Source organism: Heteronotia binoei, chromosome 5 (genome assembly GCF_032191835.1).
Source record: "Heteronotia binoei isolate CCM8104 ecotype False Entrance Well chromosome 5, APGP_CSIRO_Hbin_v1, whole genome shotgun sequence".
Classification (NCBI taxonomy): Eukaryota; Metazoa; Chordata; class Lepidosauria; order Squamata; family Gekkonidae; genus Heteronotia; species Heteronotia binoei.
The window spans coordinates 10801874-10827912 of NC_083227.1; the positions used below are offsets into that span (position 1 = coordinate 10801874).

At 47.5% G+C, this 26039-nt stretch overlaps 2 protein-coding genes across 2 annotated transcripts; one reads left to right on the plus strand and one right to left on the minus strand.

The window, feature by feature from the left end:
- The first annotated feature begins 9805 nt into the window (after nt 1–9805).
- LOC132571685 (zinc finger protein ZFP2-like) lies at nt 9806–10618 on the plus strand. Its single transcript, XM_060238477.1, has one exon. The coding sequence runs from the start codon at nt 9806–9808 to the stop codon at nt 10616–10618; it is 813 nt and encodes a 270-aa protein (XP_060094460.1).
- A 14165-nt stretch (nt 10619–24783) lies between these two features.
- On the minus strand, nt 24784–25515 carry LOC132571686 (zinc finger protein 180-like; the record flags this gene model as incomplete). The annotated part of the gene is made up of 1 exon (XM_060238478.1): nt 24784–25515. A coding segment is annotated over exon 1 (732 nt), but the record flags the coding sequence as incomplete, so codon positions are not given.
- Nucleotides 25516–26039: the final 524 nt, after the last annotated feature.

Here is a 26039-nt window from a genome sequence, read left to right on the forward strand (position 1 = left end):
ATGCTTCCATTTTGCTGGGTAGAGATTTCTGGGCAGGAAAACAAATTAAATACTACTTTACACAATACAGAGTTAATTTGCAACATTCAATGTCCGCTAACTGATTTCTAACTGATAGGGAACTAGTTTGACATAGTAACGAGTCAGTTTGGTGTAGTGGTTCTTATCTGGGAGAACTGGGCTTGATTCCCCACTTCTCCACTTGCAGCTGCTGGAATGGCCTGGGGTCAGCCATAGCTCTGGCAAAGGTTGTCCTCGAAAGGGCAGCTGCTGTGAAAGCCCTCTCAGCCCCACCCACCTAACAGGGTGTCTGTTATGGGGGAGGAAGGGAAAGGAGATTGTAGGCTGCTCTGAGCCTCTGTCCTTGAAAGGGCAGCTGCTGTGAGAGCCCTCTCCAGCCCCACCCACCTCACAGGGTGACTGTTGTGGGGGAGGAAGGGAAAGGAGATTGTAGGCCGCTCTGAGCCTCTGTCCTTGAAAGGGCAGCTGCTGTGAGAGCCCTCTCCAGCCCCACCCACCTCACAGGGTGTCTGTTGTGGGGAGGAAGGGAAAGGAGATTGTAGGCCGCTCTGAGCCTCTGTCCTTGAAAGGGCTGCTGCTGTGAGAGCACTCTCAGCCCCACCCACCTCACAGGGCGTCTGTTGAGGGGGAGGAAGGGAAAGGAGATTGTAGGCCGCTCTGAGCCTCTGTCCTTGAAAGGGCAGCTGCTGTGAGAGCCCTCTCCAGCCCCACCCACCTCACAGGGTGTCTGTTGTGGGGAGGAAGGGAAAGGAGATTGTAGGCCGCTTTGAGCCTCTGTCCTTGAAAGGGCAGCTGCTGTGAGAGTCCTCTCAGCCCCACCCACCTCACAGGGTGTCTGTTGTGGGGGAGGAAGGGAAAGGAGATTGTAGGCCGCTCTGAGCCTCTTTCCTTGAAAGGGCAGCTCCTGTGAGAGCCCTCTCCAGCCCCACCCACCTCACAGGGTGACTGTTGTGGGGGAGGAAGGGAAAGTTGATTGTAGGCCGCTCTGAGCCTCTGTCCTTGAAAGGGCAGCTGCTGTGAGAGCCCTCTCAGCCCTCCCCCCACCTCACAGGGCATCTGTTGTGGGGGAGGAAGGGAAAGGAGATTGTAGGCCGCTCTGAGCCTCTGTCCTTGAAAGGGCAGCTGCTGTGAGAGCCCTCTCCAGCCCCACCCGCCTCACAGGGTGTCTGTTGTGGGGGAGGAAGATAAAGGAGATTGTGAGCTGCTCTGAGTCTCTGATTCAGAGAGAAGGGTGGGGTATAAATGTGTGGTGATCTTCTTCCTTCTCCTGTATAAGGAGAGTACACAAATTCATCAAGGGCAGTCCCTTCCATTAATTTAGATATTCCATCTCACCTTCCTTCCAGAAGAGGAACTCCAGGTGGCTCAAAAGAGTAAAGGGAGACAAAGCTCAGGAGAGGTCTTCAGCCTGGTGAATAAAGGGAGGCTCCACCTTTTGGGGCAGCAGACCTCTGCAAACCAGTTTCTGGCCCCAGTTATCATGGGAGAAATGGGCTTCTGTGGCTGTGCTGAAAGGACATATGGTGGGCTGCAGTGGGAAATGTGGCCCTGGACCCCCGGAAACTTTGGGGAGGGGCTCAGGGCAGATGTGGTATCATCTTGATGTCACATCTGGCTGAAAACCTGGTTGTGATGTTAGCATGCCAAGAGACACTCTGAAAGCTCATTCATATAACTTTTGAATCTCCAGATGTGGTCAGGTCACGTCTGGGCCAAATGTGCACTGCCGTTTCATGTGAAATTAGTCCCATTCTGCTCTTTCCCTCCCTTCCCCCGGCCAAACACCCCAGGAGCCCCGTGGCGCAGAGTGGTAAAGCTGCACTATTGCAGTCCGAGCTCTCCTCTCAGGACCAGTGTTCCCTCTAAGCTGAGTGAGCGTGAGCTAGCTCATAGGTTTTTACCCTCCAGCTCACACATTTTTGTCTTCGCTTAGGAAAAATGGCCCCAGAGCACAATAATTTCTGCAGTAGCTGACAACTTTCATGCCAGGAGCTCACAACTTTAATACCCGTAGCTCACAAAGTAGAGTTTTTGCTCACAAGACTCCGCAGCTTAGAGGGAACATTGCAGTCATGACCTGAGTTCGATCCCCGACAGAAGCTGGGTTTTCAGGTAGCCAGCTCGAGGTTGACTCAGCCTTCCATCCTTCCGAGGTCATTAAAATGAATACCCAGCTTGCTGGGGGGAAAGTGTAAAAGACTGGGGAAGGCAATGGCAAACCACCCCGTAAAAAGTCTGCCGTGAAAACGTTGTGAAAGCAACGTCGCCAGAGTTGGAAAACGACTGGTGCTTGCACAGGTGACTACTTTTACTTTTTTAGGCCAAACACAGATCTCACAGAAGTCTGAACTATATCGGCGGGTGGCATCCTTTTAATACCTGAGGCTCGTAGGTATCTGGTGCTTCTCTTCTGCCTCTCCCAGGATTTAGTAAAAAGTGTTTAAAACTTCGTTGAGCGTACACAAGCCTAGGTTTCACACCCCTGCGAAAGGGGTGTGTGAAGCAGGGAAGAAACAAACAAACACCCTTCCTTCCTCCTTTGTCCCAGGAACAGGCAGTGAAGAGATGCTGTTGAGCCGTCGTCTTTCCAGAGGTGTTGAAACGGCTGCACTCCAGGTAGGAGGGATGAGCAGGGGACATCCTGGGACACTTCTCCTTTTTCAGGGGGGCTTTTGCTCCTGCAGTTGCTACAAGGTGTCCAGGCATGAGATGCTCTGAACCTCATTCCTTTTACCCATCCCAAACCTTACATCCAGGACCTGCTCAGACTACTCCCTTCCTGTGTGCAGCCTCTGCCTGACGTGGTTTCTGATGAGGGGATCTACAATTTCTTCCAGGGTTCCTTTTCCTTTGAGGAAGTATCTGTGTCTTTCACTGAGGCAGAGTGGGCCCTGCTGGATCCGGGACAAAGAGCTCTGTACATTGAAGTCATGCTGGAGAACTGTGGGAACGTGGCTTCCCTGGGTAAGGACCTTTCCTAAGTGCTAATGGTGCAGATTGCTGCCATTGGGAGGAGGCAGGAATCAAAATGCTGAATAGCCGTAACAGTGTTTTGAGGCCTATCCTGTTACATGGCAAGGGGCTGTGGGTCACTGGCAAGGCATCTGCAGAAGGTCCCAGGTTCAGTCCCCAGCACCTCCGGTGAAATGGGTCAGGTATCATAGAATCCTAGAGTTGGAAGGGACCTCCAGGGTCATCTAGTCCAGCCCCCTGCACAATGCAGGAAACTCACAAACACCTCCCCCTAAATTCACAGGATCCTCATTGCTGTCAGATGGCCATCTAGCCTCTGTTGAAAAACCTCCAAGGAAGGAGAGCCCACCACCTCCCGAGGAAGCCTGTTCCACTGAGGAATCGCTCTAACGATCAGGAAGTTCTTAGAATCATAGAAAGTTGGAAGGGACTTCTAGGGTCATCTAGTCCAACCCCCTGCACAATGCATGAAATTCACTAATGCCTCCCCCTAAATACACAGGATCCTCATCGCTGTCAGATGGCCATCTAGCCTCTGTTTAAAAACATCCAAGGAAGCAGAGCCCACCACCTCCCGAGGAAGCCTGTTCCACTGAGGAATCGCTCTAACGGTCAGGAAGTTCTTCCTAATGTTGAGCCGGAAACTCTTTTGATTTAATTTCAACCTGTTGGTTCTTGTCCTACCTTCTGGGGCCACAGAAAACAATTCCACCCCATCCTCTATATCAGGGGTGGACAACGGTAGCTCTCCAGATTTTTTTTGTATACACTCCCATCAGCCCCAACCAGCATGGCTGATGGGAGTTGTAGGCAAAAAAACATCTGGAGAGTTACTGTTGGCCACCCCTGCTCTATTTGACAGCCCTTCAAGTAGTACTTGAAGATGGTGATTCTATCAGCTCTCAGCTGCCTCCTCTCCAGGATAAACATGCCCAGCTCCTTCAACCTTTCCTCATAGAACTTGGTCTCCAGACCAAAGTAGGAGGTGAAAAGCAGAATACTTGAGTACACTGAAGACACCCGGCTGTATCTGCCGATGGATGAACGCCACCCCAGGAAATCTGGCCAAGGTTTTGGAGGCCGTGGTGAGGTGACTCAAGCAGGTTCCGCTGAGACTGAATGCCTCAAAGATGGAGGTTCTCTGGCTGGGTAGGGGAGCTTCAGGTTTGAGGAGCCAACTTGTGGTTCCTAATCACATGCCTGAAACACCAGCACCATTGATCAAAAGTCTAGTTGTGGCCCTGAATGACTCATAGGAACATAAGAGAAGCCATGTTGGATCAGGCCAATGGCCCATCCAGTCCAACACTCTGAGTCAAATAAGAACATAAGAAAAGCCCTGTTGGATCAGGCAAATGGCCCATTCAGTCCAACACTTTGTGTCACATAAGAACATAAGAGAAGCACTGTTGGATCAGGCCAATGGCCCATTCAGTCCAACACTCTGTGTCACATAAGAGAAGCCATGTTGGATCAGGCCAATGGCCCATCCAGTCCAACACTCTGTGTCACATAAGAACATAAGAGAAGCCCTGTTGGATCAGGCCAATGGCCCATCCAGTCCAACACTCTGTGTCACATAAGAGAAGCCATGTTGGATCAAGCCAATGGCCCATCCAGTCCAACACTCTGTGTCACATAAGAACATAAGAGAAGCCCTGTTGGATCAGGCCAGTGGCCCATCCAGTCCAACACTCTGTGTCACATAAGAACATAAGAGAAGCCCTGTTGGATCAGGCCAATGGCCCATCCAGTCCAACACTCTGTGTCACATAAGAACATAAGAGAAGCCCTGTTGGATCAGGCCAATGGCCCATCCAGTCCAACACTCTGTGTCACATAAGAACATAAGAGAAGCCATGTTGGATCAGGCCAAAGGCTCATCCAGTCCAACACTCTGTGTCACATAAGAACATAAGAGAAGCCATGTTGGATCAGGCCAAAGGCTCATCCAGTCCAACACTCTGTGTCACATAAGAACATAAGAGAAGCCCTGTTGGATCAGGCCAATGGCCCATCCAGTATGACACTCTGTGTCACATAAGAGAAGCCATGTTTGATCAGGCCAATGGTCCATCCAGTCCAATACTCTGTGTCACACAGTGGCCAAAAAAACCCAGGTGCCATCAGGAGGTCCACCAGTGGGGCCAGGACACTAGAAACCCTCCTACTGTGTCCCTCTTTCGGCACCAAGAATACAGAGCATCACTGAGCCAGACAGAGAGTCCCAACAATACGCTGTGGCTAATAGCCACTGATGGACCTCTGCTCCATATGTTTATCCAGTCCCCTTTTGAAGCTGTCTATAAGAACATAAGATAAGACTCCTTATCAATGGAGGCTCAGGTCACATATGTTGTCAAGGCTGTTTTTTTCCCAACTATGCCACTGTCACCCTACCTATCTCACCCCAAGCTAGCCACAACAATCCATTCAACAGTCACCTCTAAGCTTGATTACTGCAATTTGCTCTACATGGGGCTTCCCTTGAGGCTAATCCAGAAGTTACAGTTTCTCCAAATTGCAGCAACTTGGGTCCTTACAGCGATGCCAAGAACTGCACATGCCAGCTGTACTGGTTCTAAGTTGTGTACTAAGTCAGGTTCCGGTCCTTGACCTTTAAGGCCCTACATGGTCAGTGACCAACATACCTGCAGGACATATATGAAGCTGCCTTATACTGAATCAGACCCTGGGTCCATCAAAGTCAGTATTGTCGACTCAGACTGGCAGCGGCTCTCCAGGGTCTCAAGCTGAGGTTTTTCATGCCTACTTGCCTGGACCCTTTTTAGTTGGAGATGCCGGGGATTGAACCTGGGACCTCCTGCTTACCAAGCAGATGCTCTACCACTGAGCCACCCACCTCTCCCCAGGGAGCTTTAGACTCAAGACCATTATTTACTGAAAGTTCCAAGCTCAAAGAGCAGGGGTGGCCAAAGGTAGCTCTCCAGATGTTTTTTTGCCTATAACTCCCATCAGCCCCAGCGAGTATGGCTGATGGCTGGAGCTGATGGGAGTTGTAGGCAAAAGAACATCTGGAGAGCTACCGTTGGCTACCCCTGCCTAGAGCATCCGGCTGTCCTCAACCAGATCCAAAGTCTCCTCAGACCTCATTCTGACTTGGTGGAATTCTATTAACCTCATGACTTTGTGGGGCTTTGTCACAATTCTTCAGGGCCTACAAGGCAGAGATGTTCTGCCAAGCATATGGTTGAGGACAGCAGTTTTTTAAAAATACTTGCAGTGGTTTAAGAACTCTCTGGCTGCTAGCTGGTTTTAGCCTTCTTCCTCCCCTCACATTAATAGTAAATTGGGGGTTGAGAAATTTGTGTTACGGTGCCATGTCGTTGTTAGGTTTTAAGGTTATCAGGTTTGGAAATGCTTTGACAGAGTTTATATGTACTTGTTGTGAACCGCCCTGAGCCAGCTTGCAGGAACGCGGCTATAGAAACGTTATATTGATATGATATTGATGATATTGGATTTATATCCCTTCCTGTACTCTGAGTCTCAGAGCGGCTTACAATCTCCTTTACCTTCTTCCCCCACAACAGACACCCTGCGAGGTGGGTGGGGCTGAGAGGACTCTCACAGAAGCTGCCCTTTCAAGGACAGTCTCAGAGCAGCTTACAATCTCCTTTCCCTTCCTGCCCCACAACAGACACTCTGTGGATTAGGTGGGGCTCAGAGAGCTCTCCCAGAAGCTGCCCTTCCAAGGACAGAGTCTCAGAGTGGCCTACAATCTCCTTTCCCTTCCTCCCCAACAGTAGACATCCTTTGAGGTGGGTGGGACTGAGGGGACTCTCCCAGAAGCTGCCCTTTCAAGGACAGAGTCTCAGAACGGCCTACAATCTCCTTTACCTTCCTCCCCCACAACAGACACCCTGTGAGGTAGGTGGGGCTCAGAGAGCTCTCCCAGAAGCTGCCCTTTCAAGGACAACTCCTACGAGAGCTATGGCTGACCCGAGGCCATTCCAGCAGCTGCAAGCGGAGGAGTGGGGGAATCAAACCCGGTTCTCCCAGATAAGAGTCTGTGCACTTAGCCACTACACCAAACTGGCTCTCAGTAAAACAGATTGATTTAAAATATATAAAGATAAAGGTTTGTTAAGGATTTAAAAAACAAGACAAGCACAGTTTCTGTAGCTCAACAGCAGAAAAACAAGAAAAGCTAAGTGTTTCCTCTAATAGAACAGAGATGGGGTCCAAGGGCACCTTTAACACCAACGGTTTTATTCAGGGTGTGACCTATCGTGTACATGCACACCTTATCAGACAAAATGGAATGAGACTTAGCAGTCTGTACATATAAGGCAGACGATGAACAGCCAATGAGCATGCAAGCATGCAATAGAATGAAATCTTTTAACAGGTGCAAACAGGAATAACATGCTAAGTTTAGAAGGTCATTATTGTTTAGATCAGGGGTATCAAACATGTGGCCCGAGGGCCCAATCAGGCCCCCAGAGGGCTCCTATCAGGCCCCCGAGCAACTGGCTGTCATCTGCTTCCTTCTTCCTCTCGCTTGCTGCCTTCTGCATAACAGCTTGCTTTGCAAGGCTTGCTCAATCGCACAGGAGCTACAGAGCAAAACCTCTATTTTCTCCATTGGCTGAGGAAGGGGAGGAAGGAGGTGGGAGGCGGAACTTGTTTTTCCAGGCTGTCTCAATCACACAGCAGAGCTACAGTTTTTTTTTTTTTTAAAAATCTTTGTGTTTGTCTGTGTCCTTTAAAAAGTTTATATCGCTCTGCTCCCTAATCTTAAATAGGTACACACATGGCCCAACGTGGCCCAGCCCAACCTGACATGGACCGGCCCAACAAGGTCTCATTTATGTCAAATTTGGCCCTCATAACAAATGAGTTTGACACCCCTGGTTTAGATACAATTGTGGGAGAAAACAAGGCAAACAAATGCGCCGGATGTGTCAGCACCTGGTCTAATGCATGAAATAGTAGGTATGAAATGGTACCTCCTCCTGCAGTATTAAGTCTTCCAGCTGCAGCCTAAGTTACTCTACCTAAAACTATGCATTGCAATGAAGCATGAAAATATCAAAGCATAGCGGCATGAAATGAGCATAAAATTAGCATGGCTTGCCTCTGTTCTATACCCATATTATTATATTTTCTGTGTCTTTAAGGTCAGGTGGTCGTAATGACCCAGTCACAGCTCCTCCTTGGCAGAATTTTCCAGAAACACCCTCCTAATCCTCCCTCCCTCCTGGTTTACACGACTGGATACAGAGTCTCAGAGCGGCCTACAATCTACTTTCCCTTCCTCCCCAACAGTAGACATCCTGTGAGGTGGGTGGGACTGGGGGGACTCTCTCAGAAGCTGCCCTTTCAAGGACAGAGTCTCAGAGCGGCCTACAATCTCCTTTACCTTCCTCCCCCACAACAGACACCCTGTGAGGTGGGTGGGGCTGAGAGGGCTCTCACAGCAGCTGCCCTTTCAAGGACAACTCCTACGAGAGCTATGGCTGACCCGAGGCCATTCCAGCAGCTGCAAGCGGAGGAGTGGGGGAATCAAACCCGGTTCTCCCAGATAAGAGTCTGTGCACTTAACCACTACACCAAACTGGCTCTCAGTAAAACAGGGCCTGGTTTACACAACTGGATACAGGTTCTCCTGATTAACCAGTGACCACATTCTGGAGCCTGGCCTTGGAGAAAAGATTATGTTAGCTGCAGGGAGGCTCCAGGACACCTAACAATAACGTTAATCCTATGGGGGAACAAAGGTTCCCATTCCCCTTATACTGATTAAGATTTTACTCCAGAAATGCTTTCCTTCCCCATATAAGAATTATATCTCTCTATCTCTTTGTGAAAGAAGCCAGAAATAGAAAAGAGACTATGGCGGAGGCAGACAGCAGCCTTGCATCCAGAGAAATGCTGTATAGTTCCTCAACAGGAACCTCAAGAGCATGTTTCCTTGATGGATGATCTGGCTAAGAGTGAGTGCGATTCATGGTTTTGCCAAAGGAAGAGGGAAGGAATAGCCATGGGGGGTTTCTGATTCACCTCTGAACAGCATTTGGTTTGGAACCATCCTACAGCCCACTGGATAAGGAAGTGGGGAGGCCTTCTGGGGGCCTGAAATCTGGAGGCTCCGAAACGCCTGAGCAAGAGCTCAGGTGTAGCTCGAATACTAGATATTCTATGGGAAGAGGAGGGGTGGTTAAGAACAGCCAAGCTGGACAAGGCCAAAGGGCCATCAATCCTTTCGTACTGTGGTCACATAGGTGCTTGTGGACCTTACTGGCCCCTCTCAGGTAACAGTTTCTCTCTCTTTATTCCAGCAGAGGATGATCAGAGGAATGAGGAGGGTGAGGAACTTCATCAGCAAATGCCAGATGGAGTTAAAAATGACTTGAAAGAAAGCGTCAGGAATCGAGGCAGGCCTAAGGAGAAAAGAGGCAGCCGTAGGAGTGAGAAGAAAGATGGGAGACAGTGGAATGCAAATTTTCCTAAGCACGGGATAATGAAGGCAAGTAAATCCGTCCAGTGCAGGAAGAAGTTCAGAAAGAGATCGCAGCATGTTGTGCATGAAGGAATACACCAAGGCAAAAAACCTTTTGAATGCTCAGAGAGCAGAAAGAGATTCAGTCAAAGTAACACTCTTCGGGCGCACCAAAGGACCCACACAGGGGAGAAACCTTTTCAATGCTCAGTGTGTGGAAAGAGATTCAGTATCAGGAGGACTCTTGAACTGCACCAAAGAACTCACACAGGAGAGAAACCTTTTCAGTGCTCAGTGTGTGGAAAGAGATTCATTGACAGGGGCAGTCTTAAACACCATAAGATAATGCACACGAAGGAGAAACCCTTTGAATGCCCAGTTTGCAGAAAGAGGTTCAGTTGTAATCAGAGTCTTCAGTTGCACCAAAGAACCCACACGGGGGAGAAACCGTTTGAATGCTCAGTGTGCGGAAAGAGATTCAGACAGAGTGGCCATCTTCAACTTCATCTAAGAATCCACACAGGGGAGAAACCGTTTGAATGCTCCGACTGTGAAAAGAGATTCACTACAGGGGGGAATCTTAAAGTGCATCAAAGAACCCACACAGGAGAGAAACCTTTTGAATGCTCGGTGTGTAAAAGGAGATTCAGCCATAGCCTTACCCTTCAGTCACATCAAAGAATCCACACAGGGGAGAAACCTTATGAATGTTCAGTGTGTGGAAAGAGATTCAGTCAGAGTGGCCATTTTCATCTGCATGAAAGAACTCACACAGGGGAGAAACCTTTTGAATGCTCTGAGTGTGGAAAGCGATTCAGTGTGAGTAGCAATCTTCAGATGCACCAAAGAACCCACACAGGGGAGAAACCTTTTGAATGTTTGGAATGTGAAAAGAGATTCAGTAGAAATAGTAGCCTTCAACTGCACCGAAGAACCCACACAGGGGAGAAACCTTTTGAATGCTTAGACTGTGGAAAGAGATTCAGTACAACTGGCAGTCTTCAAAAGCATCATAGAGTCCACACAGGGGAAAAACCTTTTGAACGCTCAGTGTGTGGAAAGAGATTTAGTCAGAGTGGCAATCTTCAGACGCACCAAAAAACCCATACATGTAATAACTTTTTGAATGCTCAGAGTGTAGAAAGGGATTCAGTTTGAGTTGTCCTCAGCTGCGCTGAACAACACACATAGGGAGAAACCCTGTGAACGTTTAGTGTGTGGAAAGAGATTCAGGTTAAGAACATAAGAGAAGCCATGTTGGATCAGGCTAATGGCTCATCTAGTCCAACACTCTGTTTCACATAAGAACATAAGAGAAGCCATGTTGGATCAGGCCAGTGGCCCATCCAGCCCAACACTCTGTGTCACATAAGAACGTAAGAGAAGCCATGTTGAATCAGGCCAATGGCCCATCCAGTCCAACACTCTGTGTCACATAAGAACATAAGAGAAGCCATGTTGGATCAGGCCAATGGCCCATCCAGCCCAACACTCTGAGTCACATAAGAACATAAGAGAAGCCATGTTGGATCAGGCCAGTGGCCCATCCATTCCAACACTCTGTGTCACACAGTGGCCAAAAGGAGGTTCACAAGTGGGGCTAGAAGCCCTTCCACTTTGCCCCCCCCCCAAAACACCAAGAATACAGAACATCACTGCCCCAGACAGTTCCAATAATATGCTGCGGCTAATAGCCACTGATGGACCTCTGCTCCATATTTTTATCCAATCCCCTCTTGAAGCTGGCTATGCTTGTAGCCTCCACCACCTCCTGTGGCAGTGAATTCCACATGTCAATCACCCTTTAGGTGTAGAAGTACTTCCTTTTATCCATTCTAACCCTACTGCTCAGCAATTCCTCAGTGTCATCAGAGAACCCACAAGGGAGTTCAGCAGGACCTAAGAATATGGGAGAAATATTTTGATTGCTCAGAGTGTGGAAAGAGATTGAATTACATTAGCATTCTACATAGAGGGAAAAGCTTTTGACTGTCCAGAGTTGGAGTTTCTCTCAGCATGGAAGTCTTTTACAGCATCTAAGAACCCACAGAAGGAGAAACCATGGAACTGCTTAGATCGTGAAAAGAGCCTTTCTCTTGTTTCACAACTAAAAGAGAACTACAGACCACATAAGGCACGGAAACGATATAAGCTCTTGTAGGAAGTTTGAATCTACACAGAGACCTTACTGTACCCAGGAAGAAATGTTTAAAATGCTTGGACTGTGGAAGGAGCTTTAGCTGTGTTTGAAGCCCTCAGACAGATCTCACAGAGAAGTAAGGAAGAATGGGTTCTGTCCATTGAAGGAGATGATCATCGCACGTCTCCTTTAGCAATGGGATTTATTTCCAACAAGGCTTCTCTTGTTCTTATGTGACACAGAGCCTTGTTGGATCAGGCCAATGACCCACCCAGTCCAACACTCTGTGTCACAGCTAGACTTGTTAGCATTTCTTAGGAGGGAGCTGAGGTGAGCCTGAATGCCATTGACTGACATTCTTCTCCCTGCCTGTTCTCTGCCCAGAGACAATAATAAAAAAAACCCTCTTCAGAGTGGAGGTTTTGCTCATTTCAAACCTCCAAAGAAAAAATGCATTTCTTCACAAGGCAGGTCAGAATTTGTGTTTTCTTTGCATTGGGAGGAGGGTGTGTGTGTTATGAGTTGGGCTTCATTAAATGTCTCAAGGGTTTCTGTGGCATGTTGTTTCTCAATTGCACTTGAGGTTCGAGATAAGAAATCCTCTTGCGGAGGCTTCTGACTCGCACCTGGGACCATGAATGAACTTGATCCCATTCATGATGTGAGTCATATGGAGAAATGCCATTTAGTTCAAGTTTAACTATCTGGGAGTTGGCTAGGAGGAAATTCTCAAATTCAAGGTAGGCCTTGGCCTAGTCTCCCCCTCCTCATTACTCTCCTCCCCTCCTGTCTGCAACCAGTAAGTCTGAGGGCACCTCCCAGAAAAGACTGGAAGTCCGCAGAAGCTCAGATGGGATCTACCCCAAAATCCTGCAGGAGGGAGAACCAGTTCCTGGGTGGGAACTGCAGTTTATATTAGAGTTTTTTGGGCTGGGAAAAAATTAAGTCTCCTTAGGCTAGAGGGAGTGGCCATTTTGAAGAGTATAAGAACATAAGAGAAGCCATGTTAGAACAGGCCAATGGCCCATCCAGTCCAACACTCGGTGTCACACAGTGGCAAAAAAATTATACACACACACATACACACACTGTGGCTAACTGATGGACCTCTGCTCCATATTTTTATCTAAACCCCTCTTGAAGGTGGCTATGCTTGTGGCCACTACCACCTCCTGTGGCAGTGAATTCCACATGTTAATCACGCTTTGGGTGAAGAAGTACTTCCTTTTATCCGTTTTAACCGGTCTGCTCAGCAATTCCATCGAATGCCCACGAGTTCTTGTATTGTGAGAAAGGGAGAAAAGTACCTCTTTCTCTACTTTCTCCATCCCATGCATTATCTTGTAAACTTCTATCATGTCACCCCGCAGTCGACGTTTCTCCAAGCTAAAGAGTCCCAAGCGTTTCAACCTTTCTTCATAGGGAAGGTGTTCCAGCCCTTTAATCATTCTAGTTGCCCTTCTCTGGACTTTCTCCAATGCTATAATATCCTTTTTGAGGTGCGGCAACCAGAACTGCAAACAGTACTCCAAATGAGACCGCACCATCGATTTATACAGGGGCATTATGATACTGGCTGATTTGTTTTCAATTCCCTTCCTAATAATTCCCAGCATGAATGACCATCTTCAGCACCTGTAGCTAAGTGAGGTCAGTCAGTCAAAAATTTATTGTATATAGGCATTGGCCGTTACAAAACCAAGCAGAACTCGAACAACAAAGTTTCAAATTAAGATCGTTCTCTAATCCTAAAATCTAAAGTAGTCCCCTGGGTCAGACTAATCAAATCTCGATAATCTTGAGATCCCCATATCTGGTTAATATCTCCAGATTTAACATCAGAACATCCTTCACAGCTCTCTGTTTTCAGACTAGGCAAACGAGACTGTTAACTGGTCGATAGTCCCGCATCCCAACAGAACAGTGTTTTTGCATTTGTGGTTTATCTATGTCAGAGGACCTCCCTGATTCTATTCTATCCTGTCCACTCTACAATGCCCCCAGAATTAAACATCTGTCTGGAATACTAACCTCCTTACAAGCACGTTCAGAAATGGAAAAGATGATATTTCTGTTACCTGACAATGATGCTTGCATGTCCTGTAGAGTCTCTTTGTTAGCCCTTGCAGCTAAGAAGATAAGAGCTAGTGAGGTTCCAGCCCTACATACCACTTAGGTAGGGCACAACTAAACAAGGGAGAGAAATGGAGCCTTTTTGTCTGGCTTGCTTTATCGCTTCTGTTCACTTATAAAATGCCTTTATATAGTTGCAGTCTTTAAATAAATCTTTTCCTTGTTAAAGTGGAGTCCCTTTGTGCCACATAGGCTCCCTGGCCGCTTGGAACGGCTAAGTGTGGGGCAGGGAATACGTAGGGTGGAGAGAAGCTGTCCTTAGGTCAAGCATGGTCTCTGTTATTCCCTATGGGGAGCATGGTTTCTCTATTGGCAATCACTGTCCTTTGGGCAAGCCTGGTCTCCATTATTCCCTATGGGCAAGTGTGGATTCTCTATTGGCAATCACTGTCCTTAGGGCAAGCCTGGTCTCCTTTATTCCCTATGGGCAAGTGTAGATTCTCTATTGGCAATCGCTGTCTTTTGGGCAAGCCTGGTCTCCATTATTCCCTATGGGGAGCATGGATTCTCTATTGGCAATCACTGTCCTTAGGGCAAGCCTGGTCTCCATTATTCCCTATGGGCAAGTGTGGATTCTCTATTGGCAATCGCTGTCCTTAGGGCTAGCCTGGTCTCCATTATTCCCTATGGGCAAGTGTGGATTCTCTATTGGCAATCACTGTCCTTAGGGCAAGCCTGGTCTCCATTATTCCCTATGGGCAAGTGTGCATTCTCTATTGGCAATCACTGTCCTTAGGGCAAGCCTGGTCTCCTTTATTCCCTATGGGCAAGTGTGGATTCTCTATTGGCAATCACTGTCCTTAGGGCAAGCCTGGTCTCCTTTATTCCCTATGGGCAAGTGTGGATTCTCTATTGGCAATCACTGTCCTTAGGGCAAGCCTGGTCTCCATTATTCCCTATGGGCAAGTGTGGATTCTCTATTGGCAATCACTGTCCTTAGGGCAAGCCTGGTCTCCTTTATTCCCTATGGGCAAGTGTGGATTCTCTATTGGGAATCACTGTCCTTAGGGCTAGCCTGGTCTCCTTTATTCCCTATGGGCAAGTGTGGATTCTCTATTGGGAATCACTGTCCTTTGGGCTAGCCTGGTCTCCATTGTTCCCTATGGGCAAGTGTGGATTCTCTATTGGCAGTCACTGTCCTTTGGGCTAGCCTGGTCTCCATTCTTCCCTATGGGCAAGTGTGGATTCTCTATTGGGAATCACTGTCCTTAGGGCTAGCCTGGTCTCCATTCTTCCCTATGGGCAAGTGTGGATTCTCTATTGGCAGTCACTGTCCTTTGGGCTAGCCTGGTCTCCATTCTTCCCTATGGGCAAGTGTGGATTCTCTATTGGCAATCACTGTCCTTTGGGCTAGCCTGGTCTCCATTCTTCCCTATGGGCAAGTGTGGATTCTCTATTGGGAATCACTGTCCTTAGGGCTAGCCTGGTCTCCATTGTTCCCTATGGGCAAGTGTGGATTCTCTATTGGCAGTCACTGTCCTTTGGGCTAGCCTGGTCTCCATTCTTCCCTATGGGCAAGTGTGGATTCTCTATTGGCAGTCACTGTCCTTTGGGCTAGCCTGGTCTCCATTCTTCCCTATGGGCAAGTGTGGATTCTCTATTGGGAATCACTGTCCTTAGGGCTAGCCTGGTCTCCATTCTTCCCTATGGGCAAGTGTGGATTCTCTATTGGCAGTCACTGTCCTTTGGGCTAGCCTGGTCTCCATTCTTCCCTATGGGCAAGTGTGGATTCTCTATTGGCAATCACTGTCCTTTGGGCTAGCCTGGTCTCCATTCTTCCCTATGGGCAAGTGTGGATTCTCTATTGGGAATCACTGTCCTTAGGGCTAGCCTGGTCTCCATTCTTCCCTATGGGCAAGTGTGGATTCTCTATTGGCAGTCACTGTCCTTTGGGCTAGCCTGGTCTCCATTCTTCCCTATGGGCAAGTGTGGATTCTCTATTGGCAGTCACTGTCCTTTGGGCTAGCCTGGTCTCCATTCTTCCCTATGGGCAAGTGTGGATTCTCTATTGGCAGTCACTGTCCTTAGGGCAAGCCTGGTCTCCTTTATTCCCTATGGGCAAGTGTGGATTCTCTATTGGCAGTCACTGTCCTTTGGGCTAGCCTGGTCTCCATTCTTCCCTATGGGCAAGTGTGGATTCTCTATTGGCAATCACTGTCCTTAGGGCTAGCCTGGTCTCCTTTATTCCCTATGGGCAAGTGTGGATTCTCTATTGGCAGTCACTATCCTTAGGGCAAGCCTGGTCTCCATTATTCCCTATGGGCAAGTGTGGATTCTCTATTGGCAATCACTGTCCTTAGGGCTAGCCTGGTCTCCTTTATTCCCTATGGGCAAGTGTGGATTCTCTATTGGCAATCACTATCCTGAGGGCAAGCCTGGTCTCCATTATTCCCTATGGGCAAGTGTGGATTCTCTATTGGCAGTCACTATCCTTAGGGCAAGCCTGGTCTCCATTATTCCCTATGGGCAAGTGTGGATTCTTTATTGGCAATCACTGTCCTTAGGGCAAGCCTGGTCTCCATTATTCCCTATGGGAAAGTGGATTCTCTATTGGCAATCACTGTCCTTAGGGCAAGCCTGGTCTCCATTATTCCCTATGGGAAAGTGTGGATTCTCTATTGGCAATCACTGTGCTTAGGGCAAGCCTGTTCTCCATTATTCCCTATGGGCAAGTGTGGATTCCCTATTGGCAATCACTGTCCTTAGGGCAAGCCTGGTCTCCATTCTTCCCTATGGGGAGTATGGATTCCCTATTGGCAATCACTGTCCTTAGGGCAAGCCTGGTCTCCATTCTTCCCTATGGGGAGTATGGATTCCCTATTGGCAATCACTGTCCTTAGGGCAAGCCTGGTCTCCATTCTTCCCTATGGGGAGCATGGATTCTCTATTGGCAATCATGTATAGTCTATGGGCAATCACTCCCCTTAGAGCAAGCGTAGGCCCTGTTCACACAGGATGTAGAGTCCGTGTTAAACTGACCCGGTTCTGCTCTGAATATCTTTGTTCCAGATATTATCGATCAGACTGCCATACTGCAATTCGAATCACTCCGCAATGAAACCGTCTTCTGCCGTCCACACGACGGCACTATGCAGTTCTTTTTTTCTCCACCTATATGCACATTATGCGCATGCACACGTTATGCACATAGGTGCACATGTGCATAGGTTAAAACCTGTGGTTATGCAGTTATGCACATATCGCTAAGTAGTAAAAAAAAAAAAAAATGGCGACCGTAAACCAGATGTCTGAGGCTCCTTTTGCTCCGGGACAGCCTTCGGACGTCCGGAAGTTGGTCGAGAACTATCCAGACGGGGAAACTACGCGGTGAAACCGGAGAACTCAAAAAACACTGCAAAGGAGCAGGTAACAAAATACTCCAGTTCCGAGAAGGGTTGGGGGCGGGGGGCTACTACAAGTTAATACCAGGAGGCAGAAGTTGCTGTCTGATCAGCCACTTTTAATCCGGTATGAAACTGCAGCAACAACTGATTATACTGTGCGTCTGAACAGCCCCATAGTCTCCATTATTCCCCATGGGAAAGCTCTTCTTCCAATAGACGACTGTGGATTGCTAGATTCCATACTATGTCCCCGTAGAGATAAAACACAGGATTTCAAGTGCGGCTGGAAGGTGTCCATCTAGGAGTTTTTAACAATATTTCTGGGAAGGGGTAGAGGAACAAGAGCCTGTGGAAGGGAGGTTGGATTAGGAACCCCCCCCCCCCTCCAGTTCAAATGCTTGCTCTAACCCAGGGGTGGGGAATCTTTTTTTCTGCCGAGGGCCATATGGATATTTATAACATCATTTGTGGGCCATAAAAAATTAAAAAACAGTGCTCTGCTGAGGGAGAATGATTCAGGCCAGCAAAATTATTGCAAATAATTGTTTTTCTATTTGAAGGCATGTGGGGAGAGCCTAATCTGACACACACACACACCCCTGGCTCGCTGCCCTAGGCAAAAAGCCCAGCAGGAACTCAGTAGCATATTAGACCACACCCCCTAATATTAGCATCTTAGGTCACATGCTCATTAGCATATTAGGCCACACCCCCTGGGATCATCAAGTGCAAACTGAACTGCAGCAGTAACTTTCCCAGGCCCTGCAGCAATTCTGGCCAGCCAGCCAGGCCTCAGGGAGAATGCCGCACAGTACGTCTGGGCCCTGTGATCCCTGCCTGGCCTTAGGGAGGCTGCCACATGGCTCGGTCCGGTCAAGCAATCCCCAAGGGCCACACCAAGTGATCTCGGGATAGAGGCTGCCCACCCCAGCTATAGACCCTCAGAAGGCACATACTAAAAGGTGCGGGCCCTACGGGATTTTAATCAGTTCCGCAGGGCTTGCAAAACCGCCCTCTTCCAACTAGCCTTTTAAGATGAAACCAGAATTAATATCAAGCCATTTTGTACAAACAGAGATTGTAGCACCATTGCATTGTTTTGAGATTCATTTTAACGTTAACTTATATATTGTATTTATTTGTGTCACCTGTTTATTGATTGTATTTCTTTGTTTTATTGCTATGTCATATTTATATCATGCTTTGTAAGCCGCCCTGAGCCTGCCTTGGCGGGGAGGGTGGGGTATAAATAAAAATTTATTATATTATTATTAAAACCAAGGACAGCGATTGCCCATAGACTATTCATGATTCCCAACAGAGAATGCAGGCATCCTCTAGGAATGTGCAGCCCATCTCCACCCCTCAAGTGAGTTTTAAGGTCCCTCTAGAACTCGGTGGATGAAGGGGGGGGGGGGGGACCCACTTAAGCCTCCTTTTTCTGATGGGGCTGAGCAGCGTGGGATCCTCCGTGAAGAGCGCAGCCCCCTGCAGCAATGTTACTCCCGGGCAGCTCCATTGACCTGCATAGTGTGTGGTTAATCCTGGAGAGGACAGGGTCTATTTTGCATGCATCTGTAGCGCCGAAAGGGTTAAACTGAGCTGTTTGCTAGAGAGGCCCAGCAAGGTGGGGGGGGCAGAGAAGGGGGGGGGAGAGTTTGCTGCTGAATTGGGAGAGGGAAGAGGGAGGACTCTGCAACGATGCACCAGCAGGAAAAAGTTACAGCCGGATCCCAGGAAGGCTTCCTTAGACGTGAGTCTTGCAAGCCAGATCCCAGGAAGGCTTCCTTAGACGTGAGTCTTGCAAGCCAGATCCCAGGAAGGCTTCCTTAGACATGAGTCTTGCAAGCCAGATCCCAGGAAGGCTTCCTTAGAGGTGAGTCTTGCAGCCGGATCCCAGAAAGGCTTCCTTAGAGGTGAGTCTTGCAGCCGGATCCCAGAAAGGCTTCCTTAGAGGTGAGTCTTGCAGCCGGATCCCAGAAAGGCTTCCTTAGAGGTGAGTCTTGGTGGGGGAGTCACCTTTGAGATCTTGGGAGGGAGGCGGGGGTATATTCTGACTTTACACGCAACTTTACTAGCCGCCCTGAGCCTGCTTCGGCGGGGGAGGGCGGGATACAAATAAAATTTTACTTTACTTTACTTTACTAAATATTGCTTGAAGAACTCTCCTTTATGACTCTCCTTTCACTCTCGTTACACATACAAATGCACGCTACTGAAAAATACAAAACGTAAATTCATTCAATAACACAAGTACACAGAAAGGGTCTCTAGCATCCGATCCGGCGCTTCACTACCTAGCAGAAGTGAAAACGCCGACTCCAAAAGTCGATGCGGCTTGAATGATGGAAGTGACAGTTCCAAAAGCCGAAATTCTTCTCGTCCAAAGTAGAAAGGTGCAGGGGGGAAAAGGTGTACAGTTTAGCAGGGCATGCAAACAAAAAAACCCAAACGATATGCTTTCGAAGGCTTTCACGGCATTTGTTGTTGATTTTCTGGCCTGTGTGGCTGTGGTTTTGGCATTGTGAGACTTGCCAGCAACTGTGACTGGCATCCTCAGAAGTATAACAAGAAGAAGAAGAAGAAGATATTGGATTTATATCCCGCCCTCCACTCCGAAGAGTCTCAGAGCGGCTCACAATCTCCTTTACCTTCCTCCCCCACAACAGACACCCAGTGAGGTGGGTGGGGCTGGAGAGGGCTCTCACAGCAGCTGCCCTTTCAAGGACAACCTCTGTGATAACTATGGCTGACCCAAGGCCATTCCAGGAGGTGCAAGTGGAGGAGTGGGGAATCAAACCCGGTTCTCCCAGATAAGAGTCCGCACACTTAACCACTACACCAAACTGGCTCTCCTAACACAGAGAACTGGAGTTCTCTCTGGGTCAAAAAATCTGGCTGGCTCACTATTCACTCCTCTTCCTCTCTAGCGTGGAGCTCGGATGTCTTCGCAGGCATTCCAGATGGACACAGTGAGTCTCCAACGGTGTAACACATGGTAGAGTTGAAGTTGAAGACTGTAGCAGTTCCCTCTGTGCTACTCATTCTGCTTCTTCATCTTGCTAAGCATCCTAGATGAGTATTCTTATGCTAGCTATGCCCATTAACTACTGGAACAATCTGGAAACTAATTTCCTACATTAAGAGGGTGGTGATAGCCTTCTAATATAGCAGGGGTGGCCAAACTGACTTGGGAGCCACATATGGTTCTTTCACACATACTGTGTGGCTCTTCGGATCCTGTTACCGTTAGGTGGATGTCAGTGGTTGACAGACCGCACCCAAAGAGTGCTTGTGAATGGTTCCTCACCCTCTTGGAGAGAAGTGACAAGCGGAGCGCCTCAAGGATCTGTCCTGAGACCTGTTTTGTTCAACATCTTTATCAATGATTTGGACGAAGGAATAGAGGGGATGCTTATTAAATTTGCAGATGATACTAAATTGGGAGGGGTTGCAAACACAGAAGAAGGCAGAAACAGGACACAGGATGACGTTGACAGGCTGGGAAACTGGGCAAAAATCAATAAAATGAATTTTAGCGGGGATAAATGTAAAGTTCTGCATTTAGGTAGGAAAAATCCAATGCATGGTTACAGGATGGGGGAGACTTGTCTTAGCAGTAGTATGTGCGAAAAGGATCTAGGGGTCTTAGTGGATCATATGCTGAACGTGAGTCAAATGTGATGCGGTGACTAAAAAAGGCAAATGCAATTTTGGGCTGTATCAACAGAAGTATAGTGTCCAGACCACATGATGTGATGGTATCGCTTTACTCTGCTCTGGTAAGACCTCACCTGGAGTATTGTGTTCAATTTTGGGCACCACATTTTAAGAAGGATCTAGACAAGCTGGAACGGGTCCAGAGGAGGGCAACGAAGATGGTGAGGAGTCTGGAGACCAAGTCCTATGAGGAAAGATTGAAGGAGCTGGGGATGTTTAGCCTGGAGAGGAGACGGCTGAGAGGTGATATGATCACCATCTTCAAGTACTTGAAGGGCTGTCATGTAGAGGATGGGGTGGAATTATTTTCTGTGGCCCTGGAAGGTAGGACCAGAACCAATGGGTTGAAATTAAACCAAAAGAGTTTCCGACTCAGCATCAGGAAGAACTTCCTGACCTTTAGAGCGATTCCTCAGTGGAACAGGCTTCCTCGGGAGGTGGTGGGCTCTCCTTCCTTGGAGGTTTTTCAACAGAGGCTCGATGGCCATCTGACAGCAATGAGGATTCTGTGAATTTAGGGGGAGGGATTTGTGAGTTTCCTCAGTGGAACAGGCTTCCTCCTCGGGAGGTGGTGGGCTCTCCTTCCTTGGAGGTTTTTCAACGGAGGCTAGATGGCCATCTGACAGCAATGAAGATCCTGTGAATTTAGGGGGGAGGTGTTTGTGAGTTTCCTGCATTGTGCTGGGGGTTGGACTAGATGACCCTAGAGGTCCCTTCCAACTCTTATGATTCTAAGATTCTTGAAGCCTCCACTGCCCTGTTGGCTGGCTTGGAGAATGCATTTAAAGTTGCTTTCTTTCCACCTCTCCCTCCCTTCCCCATCTCTTTCCTTCCTGTCTTGCAGCTCTCAAATACCTGGCATTCCTTTGTCGTGGCTCTGAAACATCTGACGTTTATGCTAGGTGGCTCTTAGGTTAAGCAAGTTTGGCCACCCCTGAAATACAGCAATATGCAATGCAAGTATTTATCCTTAAGCTACAGGTTCTTAATGTGTCTGCTTACGAACCACATAAAGTATGCATCCTGATCTCGGAACGCTATTTGTTATTACAGTCAACGACCGGTGTAGTCCAAACAAACAGGACAAGTCATATTAGGAAATCCATTAAAATTTAAAACATAACATCTTAGCTTCAATACTAAAATCTGAACAAATTATATACAGTAGTATAACAAAATACAAAACACAAAGGAACAGGTGTTTTAAAGCTATATGAAACATATACAGCCAATGTGCCCTCTAAGCTGCAGTCTTGTGAGCAAAAATTCTACTTTGTGAGCTACTGGCATTCAAATTGTGAGCTACTGCATAAAATTACAGTGCTCTGGGGCCATTTTTGCTGAGCTAAGACAAAAATGTGTGAGCAGGAGGCTAAAATTTCTGCCCTCGCACTAATTCAGCTTAGAGGGAACACTGTATACAGATTCCCACACTGAGTGAGCATTTAAAAGGTTTTTTCTTCTTCTCCTGAATGGGTTCTCTTAAGCTACTGAAAACTAGTAAAAAGGTAAAGGTAGTCCCCTGTGCAAGCATCAGTCGTTTCCGACTCTGGGGTGATGTCGCATCACAATGTTTTCATGGCAGACTTTTTATGGGGTGGGTTGCCATTGCCTTCCTCAGTCATCTACTCCCCCCCCCCAGCAAGCTGGGTACTCATTTTACCGACCTTGGAAGGATGGAAAGGCTGAGTCAACCTTGAGCTGGCTACCTGAACCAGCTTCCACCGGGATTGAACTCAGGGATTGAACTCAGAGCTTGGACTGCAGTACTGCAGCTTTACCACTCTGCGCCATGGGGCTCCCTTTTCTGCTGCTATAGACAGACTAATAGGACTACAATGCCTTTCAGTTCCTGGATAGGGTAAGATTTATATGGAGATTCAAAATTTCTACAACAGTTTATATTGTTTCAGTGCTTTAAGAGAAGCCATGTGGGATCAGGCCAACGGCCCATCCAGTCCAACACTCTGTGTCACACAGTGACCAAAAAACCCAAGTGCCATCAGGAGGTCCAGCGGTGGGGCCAGGACACTAGAAGCCCTCCCACTGTTGCCTCACCAAAGCATGAAAAATACAGAGCATCACTGCCCCAAACAGAGAGTTCCATCAATACACTGTGGCTAATAGCCACTGATGGACCACTGCTCCATATTTTGAAGCGTTACATGTTTGTAGCTGCCTGCTACCACCTCCTGTGGCAGTGAATTCCATGTGTTAATCACCCTTTGGGTGAAAGACTTCCTTTTATCTGTTCTAACCTGACTGCTCAGTAATTTCATTGAGTGTCCACGAGTTCTTGTATTGTGACAAAGGGAGAAGAGTACTTCTTTCTCTACCTTCTCTATCCCATGCATAATCTTGTAAACCTCTATCATGTCACCCCGCAGTCGATGTTCCTCTAAGCTAAAAGAGGCCCAAGCGTTTTAACCTTCCTTCATAGGGAAAGTGTTCCAACCCTTTAATCATTCTAGCTGCCCTTTTCCCAATGCTATATCATCTTTTTTGAGGTATGGTGACCAAAATTGTACACAGTACTCCAAATGAGGCCACACCATCGATTTATACAGGGGCATTATGATAATGGCTGATTTGTTTTCTCTTCCTAATAATTCCCAGCATAGCGTTGGCCTTTTTTATTGCAGTCTCCACCAGTTCACACCGCATCAACTTGTATTTATAGTTAGGATTTTTGGCCCTAATGTGCATTACTTTGCACTTGGCCACACTGAACCTCATTTTCCACGCTGACGACCACTTGGCCGGCCTCAACAGATCCCTTTGGAGTGCCTCAAAGTCCTCTCTGGTTCTCACCACCCTGAACATTTTCATGTCATCCGCAAACAAGTTAAAAAGCATTGGACGGAGAACTAAACCCTGAGGCACCCCACTGCTTATCATCCTCTGCTACAAAAACTGCCCATTTATACTCACTCTCTGTTTCCTATTAATTAGCCAGGTTTTGAAGAAGAAGAAGACCGTAGATTTATACCCCGCCCTTCTCTCTATATCAGAGTCTCAGAGCGGCTTATAATCTCCTTTATCTTCTTCCCCCACAACAGACACCCTGTGAGATGGGTGGGGCTGAGAGAGCTCTCACAGAATCTGCCCTTTCAAGGCAACTCTTGTGAGAGCTATGGCTAACCCAAAGCCATTCCAGCAGCTGCAAGGGTGGAGGAGTGGGGAACCAAACCTGGTTCTCCCAGATAAGAGTCCCTACACTTAACCACTACACCAAACTTGATCCACAAGAGGACTTGTCCTTTTACCCCACGACTATTGAGCTTACTTTGGAGCCTTTGATGAGGAACTTTATCAAAAGCTTTCTAGAAGTTTATCAAAAGCTTTATATGATCTGTGGTTGTGAAAGCAAGATAAAGTCTCCTTTCATAATCTCAGCAGTTTACATAGTCTCTCCTTCTGTGGGTTCTTAAGATGCTGTAAAAGATTTTAGTGCTGAATGCAAATCCAACTTTGGACATTCAAAAGATTTCCCCTCTGTGTAGGACCTCTAATCCCACTGAAGAATGCCAATGTAACTCAATCTCTTTCCACACTATCAGCACTTAAAATATCTTTCCCATGAGGGATCTTAGGACCAGTTGAACTCTCCTGTGGGTTCTCTAATGATATTGAAGATGGCCACTGAACCTGAATCTCTTTTCACACACTAAACATTCACAGGGTTTCTCCCATGTGTATTCTTCAGCGCAGTTGAAGACTACTACTCAAACTGAATCTCTTTCCACACTCTGACCATTCAAAAGGCTTTTCTATGTGTGGGTTCTTTGGTGCCGTAGAAGATCACCACGCTGTATGAATCTCTTTCCACACTCTGAGCATTCAAAAGGTTTCTCCCCTGAGTGGATCTTTTGGTGCCGTTGAAGACCACTACGCTGACTGAGTCTCTTCCCACACTCTGAGCATTCAAACGGTTTCTCCCCTGTGTGGGTTATAAGATGCTCTTGAAGATGGCCACTACAACTGAATTTCTTTCCACATTCTAAGCATTCAAAAGGTTTCTCCCCTGTGTGCATTCTTTGATGCACTTGAAGATTCCCCTTTGTTCTGAATCTCTTTCTACAGTCTGAGCATTCAAACAGTTTCTCCCCCGTGTGGGTTCTCTGATGACACTGAAGATGGCTACTCTGACTAAATCTCTTTCCACACTCTGAGCATTCAAAAGGTTTCTCTCCTGTGTGGGTTCTCTGATGATAGTGAAGCTCTCCAGTGCGAATAAATCTCTTCCCACACACGGAGCATTCAAAAGGTTTCTCCCCTGTGTGGGTTTTCAGATGTTCTTGAAGATGGCTGCTCTGACCAAATCTCTTTCCACACACAGAACATTCAAAAGGTTTCTCCCCTGTGTGAGTTCTCTGATGCCGTTGAAGATGGCCACTCTGACTAAATCTCTTTCCACACACTGAGCATTCAAAAGGTTTCTCCCCTGTGTGGTTTCTTTGATGTGCCCGAAGACTCTTACTATGGCTGAATCTCCTTCTACACAATGAGCATTCAAAAGATTTCTCTCCTGTGTGGGTTCTCTGATGCGCTTGAAGATTCTCCCTGTCACCAAATTTCTTTCCACACACTGAACATTCGAAGGGTTTCTCCTCTGTGTGGGTTCTTTGGTGGCTCTGAAGACGGCCCATCACATTGAATCCCTTTCCACACACTGAGCATTGTAAAGGCTTCTCCCCTATGTGAATTCTTTGGTGCATCTGAAGATTGCCTTTCTGACTGAATCTCCTTCTGCACTCTGAGCATTCAAATGGTTTCTCCCTGGTGTGGGTTCTCTGGTGCAACTGCAGACTTTGATGATAACTGAATCTCTTTCTGCACACTGAGCATTCAAAAGGTCTCTCCCCTGTGTGGGTTCTTTGGTGCATCTGAAGATTGCCACTCTGAGTGAATCTCTTTCCACACACTGAGCATTGAAAAGGTTTCTCCCCTGTGTGGGTTGTTTGGTGCCTCTGAAGATTGCCTTTCTGACTGAATCTCCTTCCGCACTCTGAGCATTCAAAAGGTTTTTCACCTCGGTGTATTCTTTCGTGCACAAGATGCTGTGATCGCTTTCTGAAGTTCTTTCTACATTGAATGGATTTGCTTGCCTTCATTATCCTGTGCTTTGGAAAATTTCCATTACACTGTCTTCCATCTCTCTTCTCACTCATACGGCTGCTTTCTTTCCCCTTAGGCCTGCCACGATTCCTGACGTTTTCTTTCGAGTCGTCATTTTTAACTC

Bases quoted from the DNA above. Each gene is read 5' to 3' on its own strand.
- LOC132571685 (XM_060238477.1), top strand. From the start codon at position 9,806: ATGCACACGAAGGAGAAACCCTTTGAATGCCCAGTTTGCAGAAAGAGG.